Raw genomic sequence first — 19,355 nt, 5'->3', positions numbered from 1 at the left:
AAACTCAACACATAATAACTCGTTTGTTCTTTCATTCAACTGAAGTCCAATTCATATGACCCTTTTAAATGTTGAGATGTGAACAACCGCTCACTAAATCTACACGCACTCAGTTGGCATTGTTCCTGCATCCTATAGTCAAGGTTAAATATGTGATATAAGACATGTCATAGTGGAATATCTGCACCATCACTTCTCCCAGTTCACCAATCTCACCTGTTTCCAAGCACAATTCCAAGTGCTGGTGCTGACATTTAACGTGCTATGTGGCTTACGATCCAACTAGCTAAAGAAACAACTCTGCCTACAATAATCTGCCCAGGAGCAAGGTTTGAAAAACCTACTGAAGTTAAAATATGCAGCTATTTCTATCTGCTGTTTGGTATGACTGTTCTTACTGTATTTTTTCTTTGAAAAACAATGGAATTGTTTCGTGAATGATGGTATAGAGATCAATAAAAATAAATATTCCACACTCCCTACACCTAGCTAAAATCCTAGCAATCAACTAATAATACCAAAATACCATTTGGAAATAACATTGTTCACTTTATCCTGTGATACACAATTCACATTCAGGCTACAACAGCTGAGCATTTGCTGTTGTTTAACGTAGACCACATTATTACATACAACACTTTTCCACATTCGAGTCAGGGTAATTTTCTAGTACTTCATAAAAATAACTGCATGCCTTAATGCACTCCAGACAACCTGTGAAGCTATGAACATGCCTTTATTACTCGACCATATTCTCATGTTGATATCTGTGAATACATCATGGATTATGAATAGCTGGAATCACTTGTGCATGGCTGGTTTCTAGAAATTGTCAACCAGAGTTATTTGGGACATACAATGAGCTGCTTCGTAAGAAATATTTGCCTAGATATTCATTCACACCAGTCCTAGTATTTGTCTTTCCCCCATAAACAACTAATAGTTGAATTTTATATCAGTGAAATTATGCTAAAGGTCAATGGACCATTTGCAGTATGACTGCAGCACTTTTACACGTTTACCCTAAAGCCAGGAAAAAAGCCATGGCTAGGATCCATCCCCACTCACATTCCAATACTTCCATGCATGCCAGAAGTCTATGTTTTCTTCCGGTGGCACCCCATGTATTCTTGCAGGATGCCACTCTGAATGACTTCCCAATCCAGAAAGGGCTGTCAATGGAAGGAGGGAGCTTAAAAGTTCCTGTGCAGAAACAGAAGTCAGCTGGTGGCAGATGGACCCTGCCCCTCCTCCCAGGCATTTAAAATATTTGATGACATTGTCTTGCTTAAAATTTAGCAGTATCAAGAATTTACATGCTAGTTTAGAAACAGAGGACAAAAAGGAATAGCCTGCTTACTTCCAATCATGTTGCTGCATCACCTGTACAAAATATGCCTCTATGAGGGCTGCTCAGTTCTCAGTGAATACCACTGTTTAAATTACTTATGTATGAAAAAGCATTCTCAAAAGTTCATGGAAGTGCAGGCAATTCTTCCATGACACAGTCATTATTGGAGTCTTCCAAATCTTCATTTTCAGACACTTCTGCTGTACGTTTCACACCCCTCTGTTGTGAAATGGCCATAATATATTTCATGTTATAACAGTTCCAGTCACAACTGTAGAGACAAAGACCATGGGGGGGGGATTAGGTAGATTCAAAGCAGTGCATGTAAGAGCTTTCCTATCTTTATAAAAAGTAGCCAATAATCAGACCACTATCAGCAACATACTACTTGCATTGGTTCACACATGCCACACTCTTAGCTTAATTTCTCAAGACAAACCTGAAAATGGCTCCAATGAAAAGTATTATGTTTGAGGCAATATGAAAGTTATGTCTGTGGATTTTAACTGATGTTGCTTCATTGGCACACACAACTAATTAACCACGATCTTTCTTACTAGCTGCTTCTGCAAGTGAACTCCATGTTGCAAGTTGCTCTAATGCTGAAATAACAAACCATCAGATCTAACATACATGGTGACTCTCTGGCCTGCCAGACTTTCCCCAAGCCCTTTTGCCATCCTAGCTTCACTTTCTCCATGCTCTTCTGCTGATCAGTGCAGACCAGTGAGGAAGGCGCGTTTTTCATCCCCCACAAAGGCACACCAGAAGGGTGGAATTAAGACAATGGGAAAGAAGACCTCTTTCTGAACTAATTGGAACAGTTACAGATAGGTAGCCGTGTTGGTCTGCCATAGTCAAAACAAAAAAAATTCCTTCCAGTAGCACCTTAAAGACCAACTAAGTTAGTTCTTGGTATGAGCTTTCGTGTGCATGCACACTTCTTCAGTAGCTGTTTTACTACAAAGGAATTTCAGAAATAGACTGGAAAGAGAAGCTGCTGAATTGCAACTTATCACCAAACTTAAAAGACCTTGGATTCTTATCTCATTATACATGACAAAGCCATTTTTCACCTTCTCACCCCTTGCTTTTTCCTGTAAGACCTATTGCAGTCGTTAAGAGTCGTCAACAGGCTCATCACAGCTATCTGCCAATCACCCATTCCCACCACCCTTCTGAGTAATACCCCTCCCCACCTTCTCACTATATAGAAGGGTCTGGAAACTTCTGTTTCAGTGTATCTGAAGAAGTGTGCATGCACACGAAAGCTCATACCAAGAACTAACTTAGTTGGTCTTTAAGGTGCTACTGGAAGGAATTTTAATTGGAGCAGGTTAGCTATTGGGGGCTGTTTGTTAAGGGTATGAGATTATGAGTCTGGTATGTACTGTGTGTTTGTGCGTGTGTGAATGGGGAATGCATGTGTGCGTTCAAGGATGGAATACAGGACTGTCCCTAATAACCAGTAGTATGCAGCCCCCAACTAACTACCCCACCCCTGAAGGAATTCAGTGCTGGGAATGGGAGGGGTCCTTAACGCAACAGGAAGAGGTCAGTGAATGGCAAGGAACTTGACAGAACAAAATCACACAAAGCATTAAGATCCCAGGTAAAATTATCCCCAATACAATGTGGGATATTAGGTGGAAGGAAGGGGAAAGGGAATTTTCATTAAGAAATGCTCAATATTCTAGTCAGAGTCATCTCTTTCTACTAGAAAGAGAAATTATTTGAAAGAGAATGCAATTGAACAAAATACGTACAGTTTGGAAACATCTTCAAAGTGACGCTGAATGCTCTTCTGAAGGAATTGAATGGTGGGCAGCAGTTTCTCTGACCTGCAAAAGCACACAAAAAACTTAACTCTTGGTTTGTAAAAATCATTCTGTACATTTTAAGAATAAAAAGGGCTAAATTCAAAACTTCAAAGTGTCAAAGAACTGAGACAGCTGTGAATGGTGACTTGCAATGAAACTACTACTACTTGCAGAAGTGGTAAATTATGTCTCTCTCACACACATACACAATATTGCTACAATTTAAGGTTCTGTACACCGTGGCAGCTACCTGGCAATTAGGAATGTAATTTTCAATCCAATCACCTTAAAGGGGTAAAATTGGTACAAATACCAATTTTGCTAATTCAAATTCACAGTCTAAAGAATGATATTTCATTTTCTAAAGCTAAGCAGATCTGGGCCCAACCAGTTCTGATGGGAAACCAAATGTCTTATTCTCTCTCTTCCCACACCCTTATCCTGAAGATCACTAACCTTGTTTTTAACTTGCATCCATGTAACATAAGCAACTTCTGAGTCCAGATTAGATAGAATTCCAAATGACGAGATGTCTCAAAGGAAGAGGCTAAAAATTCTAGCATTTTTTCTATATACACTTCTGGGAGCATTGAGGAGATTACTTCAACTGTGGTTTTAAAAATAATACGTTATTAGTTTAAATCACATGTGCAAAATCTTAAGCTAAAAAAACCAGTATATTCTATATGATTCATCACTAAGCTTTCCAGTTCCAAGTTGTTGTTTTTAAATTAAAAAAAGATATCTCCAGGCAAAGGAAATCCAAATCAATAAGTTGCCATACTGCACGATGCTATTCTTTCCCTATTTCCCCCTCTTTCTAGATTCAGGTAGGTAGCCGTGTTGGTCTGACGCAATCGAAATATATATAAAAATAATAAAATTGTCCAGTAGCACCTTAAGAGACTAACTAAGAACAAACTTAGTTGGTCTCTAAGGTGCTATTGCACTATCTATCTATCTATCTATCTATCTATCTATCTATCTATCTATCTATCTATCTTCCCCCTCTTTCTGTTCCTCTAATGGTCACTACTTGCATTCTTGCACACATGTCAAGCACCTGAGATCATTTGGGACTTCGTATACTTTCCCTTCTCCCTAGTATATAGGCAAACTAAGTATTGGAGACGTCTTAGAACTTCAGGTAGCTTTCTGCAACCACCACATTAGACTGGCAACAGAATTCCAGCTTACTTTCATTGTATGGAACAGTTTCTAGGACCTCCTGAATCAGCTTCTTCTCATTCAGTCGAAAAGACATGACAATCGCCTTGGTGTACTCCTTCTGAACCAGTACTTTACGAATACTGCTAGGGGTGATGTCAATTTCTAGGTCATATGGATCAAAGACCAGACTAGAGTCCAAAGAATAGATAAGAAGACCTTCTGTGGTTGTTGCTGCCCAGCTTCGTCCTACAAGAGAAATATTGCTTGTGCTAGTTAAAACTGTTCGTGTCTGGAAGGAGGAATATTGGAAGATTATATTAAAGACAGCTTTTATAAACCATGATCTTGAAGAATAAATCTACATGTACAAACAACTTTATTCTTAAACTGTACTGGCTGGCATAAAACATGTACTTTCCACCAGAGACATAAAATTCAACTAGTCAAATCAAAGTACAAATAAGTGACAAATATCTAGTAATTATGATTAGTTATGCTGTTCTGGGGTGAACTAAGACAGCCATCTCATTCCAAAGCAAGTCATGGTGGGAACTGTAGTTTAATTCAATTCCCAGTTCCTTTAACAAACTACAGCTTCCATGGCACTTTGGGGGAAGCCCTGTGCTTTAAATGTGTGGTGGGACTCTACCCTGCCCCTGTCACTGCAGATCCTTGTTTCTTGAAGTTTCCTTCACTACTCCTTCCTGCTGCAAATGAAAGGCAGAGGTCTGATTGGTTGCCTCTCAATGCTGATGGAAAGAGATGGAGGCGCAAAACAGCATGTGAGGAGTGTTAGGGAAACTCAAGGCAGAGGCATAGCATGGGGAGGGCCAGGGGCGCATGATTTTGAGGGAGCACGAGCATACAGGGATCCCCACATGTTTCATATGGTCATCAATTTTGTGTGGATACCTATTTGGACATTTGGAAGGCTTATTAACGTATGTTTACTTTAAGATTTACTTACTAATGGTGGTCTACCTTTAGTATTATTTGTATATGCCAGTTATCATTATCCCTCTTTCTCTTCTTTTATTTCCTCTTTTTCCTTGTTCTTCTCATTAAATTTGCAAACAAAAAAATGTATTAATAGCAATTTTTAAAAAAGACAGCCACTTCATTTATTTTAAACCACCACAACCTGATCCTAAAAGCAGCAGCACACTATTGCCAGCTCCATTCTAAAAGCACCCACCGGTAGGAGAGAAGCGGAGGCAGGTCACTCTTATTTCTGGTTTAAAGGATCGAGAACTCATGTCACCTGAAACAAAGTAAAAGACAAATTCAATGAACTTCTTGAGTTAAATATTAACTTTGCATGTATCAACCATGAGAATCCATGTTAATTCCATTTAGTTAGCCATCAGTACAGTATTTCTAAAAAGGTTTAAAACTGTTTGCCAGAGTAAAATGTTTAAACAGCATAGTAAAAACTACATTTTTGGCTCTATCCAACACTGAAAGCTTCACACAACATATCTCCCTGCATGCAATGGAACTTCCTCTCACGTACCCCACCAGTCCCGCCGACACACTCAAAATAAGTTTTTGGAGGGCTGGGGAACCCCTGGAGCAGCTTTTGCTGATGTACCAGAAAAAAGAGAGGCAATGAAAGTCCTGTTGCACAAGTGGAACTCTGCTTGCGCAGTGTTGGATACAACCCATTTCCTTCCCTATCATCACTGTCACTGAACAGTACAGATTGTTGCAGTAATATCTAGGAATCTGCCTATCCTTCTGATTGCAACGTCGGATGGGGCTGATGGGAACGAAAACAGATTAAGACAGGTAAACTGCAAGAGAACACAGGAAAGAGGCAACAGGGACAACTTCACAAAACAGGGATGGATGTGAAAATGCTGGTGGCGACCACAGTGCTGGAGGCACTGAATCACTGCCCTAGAACCATCATGGAATGTGAAACTGATGGCTGCATCAACCTCAGCATTTTGAAATCTTAAATTCCAAGCGCCCATTCTCACACAATGGGTTTCATTCTTCAGGAGATGTCAAAAGTGCTATTAGCTGGACTCCCAGCTTAAAAAAAAGGTTTGATCACCGCTTTAGGAAGTAAAAGTGAGAAAGCATAAACAAAAGGCTTGCTTTGCATGCTCTCACCCTTTCCATTCCTCCCTGACTCAGCAAGGGAGCTTCCTAGCTCACAGAGTACCTGGCACACATGAAACAGCAGATAAGCTGAAAATTGTGAAATGGAAACAGATACCTCTTTTAACTCCCGGAAGAGGGATTGCAACATTATCATCGTCCCCAGTTCCTTCATCTATTAATGCCATGCTACCAAATTCAGTCATTTTCCTGCGATCCAAGTACTCCTGTAAAGTTGAAAAACAACAACAACATTGCAAAGCTTATATTCTTCAGGTAGAAGGCACATGAAATCAGGTAAACTATTTGGAATTTCTATAATGTCTCAGAATATTTAAAGGGCTACAGCATTTGCTCAATCTCTATCCCTCCAAATCTAAGATGTGTGCATGCTTTCTGGATAAAAGTCAAGCACTAGAAAGACAACATTGGTTCATACCAGAAATAGGTTGGAATGTCATAACAAAATACTTTGGAGCAAAGATTTGCATCACTTGGTCCAAAGACTGAATTCACTGACGGATTACAAATCAGGTTGCCACAGGGAAGCAGAAGCACAAACATACTTCTGTTTAATAGTGTCATATAGATCATACCCAAACATACACAACAAATAAGGGGGGGGGGGGGAATCAATCACTAACCTCCATTGCGTCCAAAGACAAGTTGCAAGATATTTCAAATTTCTTAATGAGCATCTGTTCCTTGACATGATAAATGCAAACAAACTTTGACTGCCCTCCAGCTAGAATACACTGCCCATCAGCTGAGTAACATAGAGTAGTAAAAGATCTGGGGAAGAAAACAAAGACATGTTAGATCTATGTTATAAGTCAGTCCCTTCCACCAAGAGAGATATTCTGGTTATGCTGCAGATAGATGTCTGTTGTGCTAAGAAATTAGGTCCTCGTTTCTCTACCCAACCATTCCAACCATAGCCATCTTAAAATCATTTTTTCATGAACTAAAGAGACTCAACACATAATAGAAAAAGGTCAGAATTGAAATAAACTATGTTGTGACAGCCTGAATACCATGGGGTTATTAATTATAGTAGAGCCTTCTATTTTATTAGTGGGAGATTAAAAAAAGAGAAAATACTTATATCACCTGACATGTTCATCACTGTTTAAAAACCTACCTGCAATAAGTTCTTCCTTTGCAAAAATTATCTGAATAAGTTATCTGAATACAGTCCTTCAAAATATATGCCTGCCATTCTCTTACTGCCTTTGACTGCTAACATGGTAAGAGGGGTGCTGAATGAGCTCTAACAAATTGCAGGATTACCTTTCGCACAGCAACAAGTCAAACCTAAGACTCTGACTACAAGTCTGACTACAAGCTCATAGTTGATGGGAGCATTAAGTCAGATGACCACATCTTAAGAAGTTATCAAAACCAGATACTAATACAATCACATATGCACACTTTTATTGGCCGTGAGGAGACACATTTAATTTACAAAAAGTCAATAGGATGCACAAGAGAGCTTTCAAAGGCAGCAAGCAATGCGCAAGCTTCCTACTTCTCTATTAAAACTAGTCTAATAAAACTCAAGTTCACCAGATACACAGGCAGTTAATTCCAACAACCATATTAAGTATCCCTAATTCAAAGGAAAAGAGCTGATCCTTCCTAGAATAGGGTCACAAATGGGTTAGATGACACTGGAGATCCCTCCCAACCCTGTGATCAAATAGCCAACCTACTTATGTAACAAGCAAATAAAAAGAGAACCTATCCAGTTGACGCTGACACAAAACTCCACACATACATGATAAAAAAGAATGTAAGTTTCACCACCACCCCTCCTCTCCATCCCTGACCTTATACTGGACTCAACACTAATGTCTCATAACAAATGTAACTGATCTGTAGAAAACAGTTTACAACCTGAAAAAAGAGACAAGGCATGTACTTCTGTAAACCAAGGGAATTATTTTTTTTTTAAGTCTACCTACTTCCCCTTAGCAGATTGTTTGGCGGTTATTTTGTCCAGCTCTTTTCTGCCCATCTGAAGGTCATGTCGCCCCACAATTGATCCAGTCTGCACAGCATTTTCATGGTCCCAGAAAGTGATCTGTCCATCCAAGGAAGCAACTGCAAGTTCATTGCCATCCGGACGAAAAGCAACAGCGAGCACTGGAAAAGGTAAGGGAGCAAAACCAAAGTCACGCCTTCCTGTACGTACATTTTGGTTACATTGCCCTCAGTTGTTAAAAAACACACAGATAAACTCAATGAAACCAGATTCAGAATTTCCAGAAATCACACATGAACACACACACGCTCAACACATAACATATCCATCGTCACAAAGACTATATATAATGCTGTGCTGTATAAAGTTGCACTGAAACATAACCATTTATCCTGGCATTTTTTTCATTTCTGAACCTTTTGCATTTTACATTTTAAAGCAGGTACTGCTGACACCTGCTGTACTGGGTGGGTTGGTTTTTAATGCAAATGTATTTGTATTGCCAAGCTTTTATGCAATGGAGATTCAATGACTTCAATGACTCATTTTATTATGAATCTTGTAATGCTTGCTCATTGACTGTTTCTCATCTGATCCTTCAGCTTTTTATTATAGTATTTGCTGCAGTTTATGGTGCACTACATGGTTTGCAACCTGCCCTGGGACTGGGCAACAAAGAAGGGAGAGACAGAAATGCTTCAAGTAAATACAAGTAAACACAGATGTACTACCTGACAAATTAAGTTCCAGTTGTGAGGGGAAAGCTGCATTACATGCAAGCTTTCTTCCCAGAACCTAGGACCAACTAAAGCTTTAACCAACCACCCAACATCACACGGAGAACATAGCTGCCTGCATTCGCACCAGAGATTTCCAAGGGACTCACCATCCGAGTTCAGTGCCAGTGTTTCCTTGGTCCTCCAGCTATCCAGCATATCCCACAACCTGACTGTCTTATCCCAAGAGGCACTTGCTAGGACACACTTGACGGGATTAAAACACAGGCTACTGATGGGGCCTTCATGACCAGCTAAGACCTAATGGAGAAAAGCCAATTTGATTTCTTTTATACATGTTGGTTTACACAGGATCTTATACAGGGAAAACAATAATCCACAGATGGAACTATATGCATACAAAATGCAAAAGTTGCACATTAGAGATTTCATTATCGGGTTGCAATTCCCAACATTTAAAGTTACTATAGTATATGACTTTTGGGCCACATTTAAAATCGGCAGAGCACATGACCAGATCCTTCTAATGCACCACCAAATCAGAGCAAGGATCCAGGATCACAAGCACTAGGACTTTCAATACAGCAACACTAGAACAATCACTGTATCACCATCACAGCTGTGGATCAGCATTGCGAGACATGACTATTAGGCAGCAGATATCATTGCCAGATTCAGCATGGCAGCACACACAGAACAGCTAACATACATGGGATACGGTACATCGTTATAATGAATGATCATAATGGGAGTGAAAATGATAGGCAGACCTCTCCACTTGCTCTACAAAGGATTCTGTTGAAGCTATGAACACACAGGTCACCAAGTGGGCAAAGCTGTGCCGATCAATAGGGTTAGATGTTAGAAGCTGAATTTATATGCAAAAACTGAACATTAGCTAGTAAGATAAATTAAAGATCTGCCTATTTTTAATCATGCTCAACTCACTCAAGTTCAATTATTCTTTTAAATCCTGCAAATATATATGGTCTCTGCTCTAAGGATGGAGTCAGCTTCAATTAAAAGCAGTTTCAAAAGGGGTTGAGACAACCAAAACAAAATGCCTCTTACATCTAAGAGTCGCCCACTCTGCACTGACCACACAAATACTTCAAAGGAGTCCTGAGAACCAGCTGAAACAATCTCACCACTGGAGTCCACAGCCAAGCAAGAGAATTGTGTTGGTCGTGGGGAAGTGAAGGTGCGGAAATTCCGGTATCTGTTTAAAACATGCAGAAACGTGATTTAAGGAAAAACTTTGGTGCCTGTATACTATTCTAGTTCAAAGTCCCTCAGTGATATCACAAAAAGTGATGAAATATCCCAAGTGAACAACTGATTAGCTTAAAAAAATTATATTTATACAACCAAAGCCTAGGCTTCTCAATGGAGAAGGCTAGGCTTTGGTTGTTTCTGAAACCAGGCACAATTTTTGTATTGGATACTTTCAAATTATGAAATGCTCACATGACACAATGGCACAAGAGGAGTGTACCGCGTCTAACCAAACAACATTCTAGATATTAATTAGAAATATTCCCTCTAAATTCTCTGGTTTTCCACTCCAAGCTCAGGGATTTACCTGTGCAGATCAAAAGCCCGAACTGTCCCATCTAGGGAAGCACTCAGAATGACATATCCTGAAGTGGTAAATGTTACAGCAGATATACTGCTTGTATGTTCTGTAAAAGTTACAAAACAGAAACCACTGCTGGTGTTCCACACCTTCACCTGAAAATAAAACAGAAAATGCTCCAGTAAGCTTCAGAAATATTCCTTTTCTGGGACTGACATAGTATTGAGATTCAAGTCACTGAAAGCACATTTTAGTACACCACACTTAGCAGAGCTAAACCTCCAGGGAAGTTAAGCAAGCCATTCAAAATCACACTTGAAGAAGCCCAAGGACATGATTTTATCATTTTGCCGTCAGTTGGAAACCTCACTGACAACATGATCTGGCCAGACATTACGAGTCGCTACAGCCAACCAAGAACGTGGTCAACTTCCATGTTACACAGCTTTGCTTCTGCTCCAAATATACACTAATGTCTTTTTTCTAAAAAAAATAATGCAAGCATCACCCATAGCAAACAGGAATGACAACATATCCAAAATAAATTAAGGTTCCTAGCTCCTAGGAACTTTAAGAGCTCCTTTCTTAGTATCTTTATAGCATATGCCCAGAAATTGCAGGTTTTAGAGAACTACGAACTCCATGTTCAATAACATGCGGCAGACTTACTTTCCCATCATCTCCACCAGTGACTAAGTACTGCCCATCTGGAGAATATGCAAGAGAAACCATGCTGTTGAAATGGCCTTGCTGCTTTAGCACATAGGACTCGCTCTGCCATTCCCAAACCAGAAGCTGCCCCAGACCTGTAAATATAATGACAAGCAGTTCAGACTCAAATACAATTATTCAATCTATACATTTTCCTGCAGCACCAATACATAGAATACACCAACACACACAAAGCTATGTCTGTAAATTGCAGTTAATGAGTTCAGAAATATGGTGGGTGTAAGAACTGCACCAATCAAGACTGACCAAACTGGATTCGCATTTCACCGCTCTCAGGGTTCTACTGGATTCTTACTTTTTACACAAGCTTGTGCTTGCCCATATTCACAAGGACAATGTGATGCATGAACTGGCAATGCAACACACATTGCCATGACCAAGCCTTATGAGGAATGGTTGAGGGAACTGGGTATGTTTAGCCTGGAAAAGAGGAGATATGATAGCCACCTTCAAATATCTAAAAGGCTGCCACATGGAAGATGGAGGAAGCTTGTTTTCTCCTGCTCCAGAGGCTAGGGCCCAAACCAATGGATTAAAGTAACAAGAAAGGAGATTCTGACTAAGCCTGCTCTTGTTCGTGATTTCATAACCTAGCTTGATAAAGAAATGGGTCCAACCTCCCTAATTTTGGAAAGTGATAACTTTCCAAAGTCTCTAAAGGAGCAATCATATGCACAAGAAGCTGACGCAAAGCAAGCTGGTAAAAGTTAAGACAGCATGAAGTGAAACCTGATCCAAACACTGTCGAACAGTGGGGCTGCTGCTCTGCCTGAGCACAGCAAGCCTTTCAAGGTGTATTCTATGGCAGGGCATGCAACCAAACTGAATGGGCTCAGGATCCAGCCTTAGTCGGAGAGAGGGCTCTGGTCCTGCCCCTGCCATGACCTTTTTTTGGGAACTTATACCAGCTTGCTTACCAGCTTCACCTCACCTGGCTGAACCTCGACTGAGCAAGGATAAGCAAGTTATGCTACGGTGTCTTCAACAGAGTCAGCATTGGGAACTTAATACCAGCAGAACTGAAGATTTAAGCTTCTCATCCCGGCAGCCCCCAATTTATATCTAAAGGAATTTCCACAGATGAAGTGTGTTAAAGGGTTCTCTAAACATAACTGATTGTATAAACAGGCCCTCATTCAACTGCATGTCTTACAGTTACGCACCTGCACACCCAAAAGCAATCCAGTCACCAGTGCTGTTGATAGAAATAGATGCGATCCTTTGGTCCGAAATGCTAAGTAGCAAAAAGAAAGAAAGAAACTGCTTAAAGCGAAGCATTTGGGTGACCATGCTAAAATTTCAGACACATATAAAATAATGCATTATTAAGTCATAAGAACCTGTAGATGAAGAAAGGACACTAATACCAGTATCACTCTGTCCAACTTTATAAAGCAGAAATTGCTTTTAAAGAAAAAAAAGATTTGTTCTTTCTCTAGAACTACATTTCTCTATAATAAGCAATATCCATACTTACCTTAAAGAATGGATGAGATTGAATTCTGGAAGTTCATGGAGGTGAAAAATTCCAGATGCGAAGCCAGTGACTAGTAGGTGAATTTTCTTGTGGTAAGCTGCAGCTGTCAAGGTGTTAAAATCACCTTCTTTGTTGAAAAAGTATCTGAGAAAACAATTGAAATATGCTACTGACATGCGTTTAATGCAGGGCATATTTACCACTCAATTAATTTCATAATACACCAGCAAAAGACCAATGGTACTCTGACATTTTGGACATGAAGTAAAAACAAGTAAAGAAAGGTAGCCATCTATTAAAAATCCAAGCAACATCCAACCCCCCACTTTTAAAAAACAAAACAAAAAAATGCTATAAAAAAAGTCAAAGGAAGAAACAATGTTGTGGTTAACACTGGATACCACCAGCAGTAGCTTCCACCTGCCCACGAACTGTCAGGCACAGTGGGGACTCGGCAGCAGAGCAATGCTCGTCCCCCACTGGTTAACCAGTGAATCAGGGGATAGAATTGCTCAGTATGGCATTTTTCTGTTCCACCTCTAACATGTTCACTTCAGATCCTGCCACATTGACAGGGGAAGTCTGAGCCTGTTTCTTATTAACTGGATGCTTGTTAAGGCAGTGTTGTCCACCGCAAGGGAAAGTCTAAGTGCTTTCAGTTGAACATGCTTGGAGATTGTGGTGTGGGAGATCTTCACACTTTAGAAGGTTAGAATGCCATAATCCTAATCAAGAGTCATGCCTGCAGCACATTCATAGTGTGACAATGAGACAGTCTAATGGAACTGTTTTGTTTTCATATACACTGGCTTTGACTACATGACCAAGCTCCTGGTTGCAACATATTCCTCCTTTTCTCTCTGGAAGATCACTTACTTGGCAGCACATGAGTATTTTACTCTCTTTCCCTTCTCTTTTTTCTTATGTGTGCTGGCTTTCCCATGGACCTCTTTGCCCTTCTGTTCTTCCATCAACTCTTCATCTAGGCCTTCTGCCAATTCTGCCTTATCTTCAGTTTGATCTTTTGGGGGTCGAGCTTTCAAACCATCTAGCTCTGTATCACACTGCCAGACACACAAAGCCCCATCTCTGCTGACAGTGTACAACTGGAACACCAAAACATAATGGTTAACATCATTGCACAACTGAAATGAGCCTTAAGCAGATGGGCTAAACAAACATTTGATGTCACTATGCTCAACTGAGAGTCGAAAGGATACTTAGCTCAAAAGACTGCAATTCTAAGAATAAAATGTTCTCTCATGAAACTGTAAAACAGAATCTTGTAAGCTACTTGACTTACAAGGGAAAAAATGAGCACAGTTCAGCGAAAAAGCATCTCCCTTGCAACATAGTCATGCAGATCCTCAATTCAATCCCTCATGTCTCCAGATAGAGCTATGAAAAGCTCCTGCCTAAAAGCCTGGAAACTCACTACCAGTCAGTATAGACAAGACTGAGCCCAATAGATAGATAGTTAGATTCAGTATGAGCCAGCTTCCTGTGTACCTAATTACAAAGACATTATCTTTCAATCTGAACTTATTTGAGAGAAAGCAATCTTGGATGTGAGATGTCTAATAAACTGAATTTTTAGACCAAATATAAAGCCTTGTTGGGATCCTACTTTATTGTTATCTTACGTTTATTTTACACTTTTGAGCTCTGCTGTATACATACATTCTAAATATATACATTCATTAACTGCCAATGTCCAAAATCCATAACAGGCCCTTCTGGACTTAGAAATATGGGAACATAATATATCTGAGGTGCTGATTGCTGGCTTATTTCTGGGCACCCAGGACATCAGTTCTGGGCACATTTTTAAAGAACTGCCACTGCCCCTCAGATAAGCAATCTGCAGAAGACCCCTACAGTATATAAACACCTTGAGGAAAGTAGACTATACACAGCCTTTCATTGACTTGTGCCATATAATTATCCAAAAGCAAAGTACACTAATCATAAAAACCAATGCAATATATATATATAAGAGGTACATACATCTAGACTGTTTCCTTCAAAAAAACAGGCAACAATTGCATCCTTATGACCTCCCAATGCATAATAAATCAGATTGGCCCATCGCTCTGCTCCAAACACCCACGTTGACATATCTTTGCTTCCTACTGCAAAACATCTAGAATAAAAGAATTGTGGTTAGAACATCTCAAAAACTACATCATAGTCGATATGTCAACAAGCAGTTTATACTGCTCAACTCTCTATTGAGAGTGAGAGGCCTTTGCAAAAATAGCAAGGAAACGAAGAGACAAATTTGGATCCAAAGGTTCACTGCCACTGGAAGGAAATCATGGGATTCCAAACCACAGTTCCCACCATCTAAGTGGATAGTCTCTCCAGTTTAAACTGGGAAAAGGCATTCGGTCGATCCCTTACTGCTATTGGCCAAAGTGTGTACATGTGGATATACAAAACAGAGGCAATTGAAATAGATCAGTGGACACTTAATGATATTAAAAAATGATTTAAGTAAACTTTTATAGACAGTGAATACAGAGAAATACATTATATTTATTTGAAAGATGAGAAAATTAAAGAGTCATTTTTTAAACATTTCAACAACCCTTTTTAAAAGAATGGAATAATTGTATGGAACGATGGAAATGATTGCATTACAAATCTCAAGTTGGATTCAGAGATCCATGAGAGGATTTCTGTTCAATAAATGGGATGTTTCCAGGTCTAATTCACAGAAGAGTGGGGAAGGCGATTTTCATTGGTCCTTCTCTTCTACAATACTCTGCACATGTATACCCCATCTACTCTGGAGGGTTGGGGAACCTCTGGAACAGTGTCAGAAGTGGCAGCAGAGAGCTGTAGGAGGAACAGATTAAAAAAAGTGTGTCCCTCTTTCTATTCAGGGAAACTTGGGCTTGACTGCAGTACCTTCTTTGTAGAGAATCTTTCCATTTGCAGACAGGTTCTGCTGGACCCAACCTTCTAAGTTTACTTTAATAAAAATTGTGTATTCACTCAGGAGGTAACAAAATCTCTATTAACGAATGAAAAATGTGGACAATAGAGAATCCTGAAACAATAACCTGAACTTTTAGCATTACTGTTAAGGGAATTTATGAGGTGAGGCACTGCCTAAATACACTCTCCTAAAAAGAGCAATGCAAGATTTTCTCTCTTTTTTTCTTTTCTTTTTTTTGCAATGCAAGATTTTCAAATGTATCAGCAGATACAATCAACCCAAGTCGCATTGGCTTTCAATGTATTTGCTCATTTTCTATGTTGCCTTGGTAAACTGCATATATTAAAACTTACTTAGAATCATCTGTCCAATCAATGCATGTTGTTTCGTCATATGCACCATAGTAAGTTGTGTCAAGGACAAACGCATTAAATTCTCGCTTTTTTCCTGGGGCATGGTACATCAGAGCTACGTTCTCCTTTGTGACCACAAATTTCCTGTTTAGCATAATATGAAAAATGAACTTAACATACATAATTATTCAGCAGAGAAATAAAAATGAAAAAGATGACACCAAGCGCATGTATTCAGATAATGCAGTAGAACTGTGCAGGTTTCCAAGGTTTATACATCTACACACATACATAAACATAAGCGAAAGTCTGCATTTACAGCTAGATACTTATTTGTAATTATTTTGTCACCAGAGACTTTTGTACAAGAAGCATATTGATTTGGGGTGTATAAAGGTGATCCAGTAAAAAAAGGTCACGTTCCCAACTCCTATGATAAGCAAAATTCAATTCAACAACAACTGGTACTACTATCACTTATACATACAAAAAAAAGAAATAAACACAAAACCAGGAAGTTTCTCTTACTTTCCATTTGGGGAAAAACAGACACTGTGCACAGGTTTCTGAAAATGGAACTGATGAATCACAGATTTACTGATCAAGCTGACAAGTAAGGCAGCTCCCTCTGTTGGAAAAAGAACAAATAGATTGAGCATCATTTATATTCAGCCCAATTTCAAACTCAAATTTCTAAATGAAATAAGAGAGTCATGTTATTCAAGGGACTATAGTAAAAGCAAACAACATTTTTTGCCTTGATTGTAGAACATTATAAAAGATAGTTATACTTAAAATGAATCTAACCGTAACTTATATTTCTGTTAAAAATTTGTGATACTGACTGAATTCTTTTCCATTATATTAAAAATCTAAAATACCTTCATCAACTAATATAGCAAGATTTCCATCTGGAGAGAGTCCCACACATGCGACATTGTACTGGGTTGCCAGTGGTAATGTTTCAGACTTGTTACTGGAAGAGAAGAGGGTGAAAGAATCAATAAAACGTCCAAACAGTGACAGAACTGTATGCAAAATGCTAATCTGTTATACACCTCTGCCCAATCCAGGAAGTGTGAACTGCACATAGAAATACATTTCTGCACACAATACCATGTTTCTCAGGCCAGATTTCCTATATGTCATCCCACATACATGAAGGGGAGTGGGAAATAGCTACATCCTTCCCAGTGTGAATGCAGTGTACTATTCTTTAGCCCATTTTATAACTTTGATAATGGAGCACATTCTTTCACTATAGTGGAACAACAGAAGAGACCCAGAAACAGACCCAAGTAGCCCTTTTAACAGTCTGTGTTGTATGCAGAGGCTCAGTACCTCTAGTGATCATCTACTCTTTGAGAAAGCTCATTTATAAAGACAATGAAAGAAGATGCATACTTTTTCAAGTCAAAGACGGTAATTCTGTTTCCCACAGGACTAATCAGAGAGTTCCCATCTGGAGTGAAATTCAGGTTTCCATGTCGGTAGACTGTACCCAGCAAGTTGGAGAACTGAAAAGAGAGAGAAGGGAAGTGAATGCAGACTTCACCAGCAGTTGGTCTCTAAGGTGCTACTGGACAATTTTTTTATATAAATACCTATGAAGTTTCAAATAGTACAAACCAGTGAGGGGATAAATTAAGAGGATATAGTGCAGAAGCAGCCAATGTGGGGCCCTCCAGATGTTGTTGGACTCCCATCAGCCCTTGACAACATGGTCAACGGTCAAGGATCACGAAAGTTGCAGTCCAACATCATCTGGAAATCACAACATTGTCTACCTGAATAACGGATGGGATGAAAGAAGAGTAATTGACTTGTAGCCAACTCATTCTCCCAACCACAGGGAGGATGTGCACAAATGCGTCTATCTGTCAAGTAGGAGGAAAAGACGGGAGTTTTGCAAGGAAAAAAGGCAGCTAGGGGATAGAAAAGATGGTGCAAATGGAAGTCAACATTAATGTTCAATTTCAACTATTTGTGGCATGCCAAGTACCAGAGTCAGCTAGTTAAGCAACACATAAAGATAGCAAATTTTGTGTGCATTTGCCGGATTATGAGCAAATGCGGATAGTCGGCAGTGGCGGAGGTCGGCAGGAGAGTTCCTGGTTTCCAAGAGGATTAAAGCTTGTGTGGAAGGGCTGGACTCGAGCAATTTGGCAAGATAACGATTAAAAGGAGCAACAGGAAGGGAAAAGGAGGACAGGGATCACATACCCTCCAACATTTCTCCAGTGAAAACAGGGACATCCTAAGGGAAAGTGGGCCATCCCGAGGTCAAATCAGAAACCTTATCTAAATCAGGGACGCCCCTGGGAAACAGGGACGCTTGGAAGGTCTGGGATCAAGCGGCCGCCCAGAGGCTGGGCCCTCAAGAAACGGGCAGCGACGGGCTCCTCTTGCCAGACCTAGGGCTGCCCATGCTCCGAGACCCCCGGCCAGGAAGGACGAAGCCCCCCGCCCTGTAAGCGAACCTTGTAAGCGAACTTCATCCCCGCGCAGATTCCGGCACTCGGTCGGCAAACACATGGGCAGCACGAGTCGGCCGGAAGAGCCGCTTCGTTTTGCTTCCGGGTTCAGAACATTTCCAGGCCGACCTATCTGCTCTCTTTCTCTCGCTCTCTCTGCCGGCTCCTGTTGCGTCACTCAGACAGGGAACCGAAAGCTCCCGGAGACTCGCACTCCGCGTTCCGAGCAACATTCCTCCCCTCCGCTGCCGCCCCAACCCGCGTATAATTTGGGCCGGTGGGGAGCAGCGAGGTGCAGCTCATTTAAAGGCTGCTTTCTTGAGCACTCTTTCTCGAGAGCATGCCTGGAGTCATTATTTATTATGGTTATTTTTATTTTAAAAAATACGTTCTTTTTTCCATACAAGTAGGAGGGTGCTTGTTTCCTTACGCTTTTATAGCGGCAGGGCAGTGGAAGCAAAACCTGCGTTATGGCTGCAAGCTGTAAAAAGTAAAGTGAGCTTAAAATGCAAAAGCGCCCACGTGGCCAGGTTTACTGTTTTCCATCAGGATTGGCACGCGGTCTTTTGCTTTTATTTCAACGTATCAGGAATGTAGCAGCTGTGCTAAGGATGAGGTAGAGATTGGGAGG

At 40.2% G+C, this 19,355-nt stretch overlaps 1 protein-coding gene across 1 annotated transcript; it reads right to left on the bottom strand.

Annotated features, from left to right (window-relative positions):
* Window positions 1–717: 717 nt before the first annotated feature.
* PWP2 (PWP2 small subunit processome component) lies at window positions 718–18,889 on the bottom strand. Its single transcript, XM_079974503.1, has 21 exons — window positions 18,731–18,889; window positions 17,655–17,767; window positions 17,132–17,226; window positions 16,779–16,878; window positions 16,251–16,394; window positions 14,961–15,096; window positions 13,830–14,059; window positions 12,954–13,097; window positions 12,640–12,710; window positions 11,414–11,550; window positions 10,751–10,899; window positions 10,240–10,387; window positions 9,318–9,468; window positions 8,412–8,592; window positions 7,092–7,239; window positions 6,566–6,674; window positions 5,537–5,602; window positions 4,369–4,587; window positions 3,628–3,778; window positions 3,118–3,192; window positions 718–1,622 (listed from the first exon to the last, which is right to left on the bottom strand). The coding sequence occupies exons 1-21, from the start codon at window positions 18,746–18,748 to the stop codon at window positions 1,475–1,477; spliced, it is 2,733 nt and encodes a 910-aa protein (XP_079830629.1). The 5' UTR covers window positions 18,749–18,889; the 3' UTR covers window positions 718–1,474.
* Window positions 18,890–19,355: the final 466 nt, after the last annotated feature.

This window comes from Podarcis cretensis (assembly GCF_951804945.1).
Source record: "Podarcis cretensis genome assembly, chromosome: 4".
Lineage (NCBI taxonomy): Eukaryota > Metazoa > Chordata > Lepidosauria > Squamata > Lacertidae > Podarcis > Podarcis cretensis.
The sequence above is the reverse complement of the archived record's forward strand: the minus strand, read 5'-3'. Positions and strand labels throughout refer to the sequence as shown.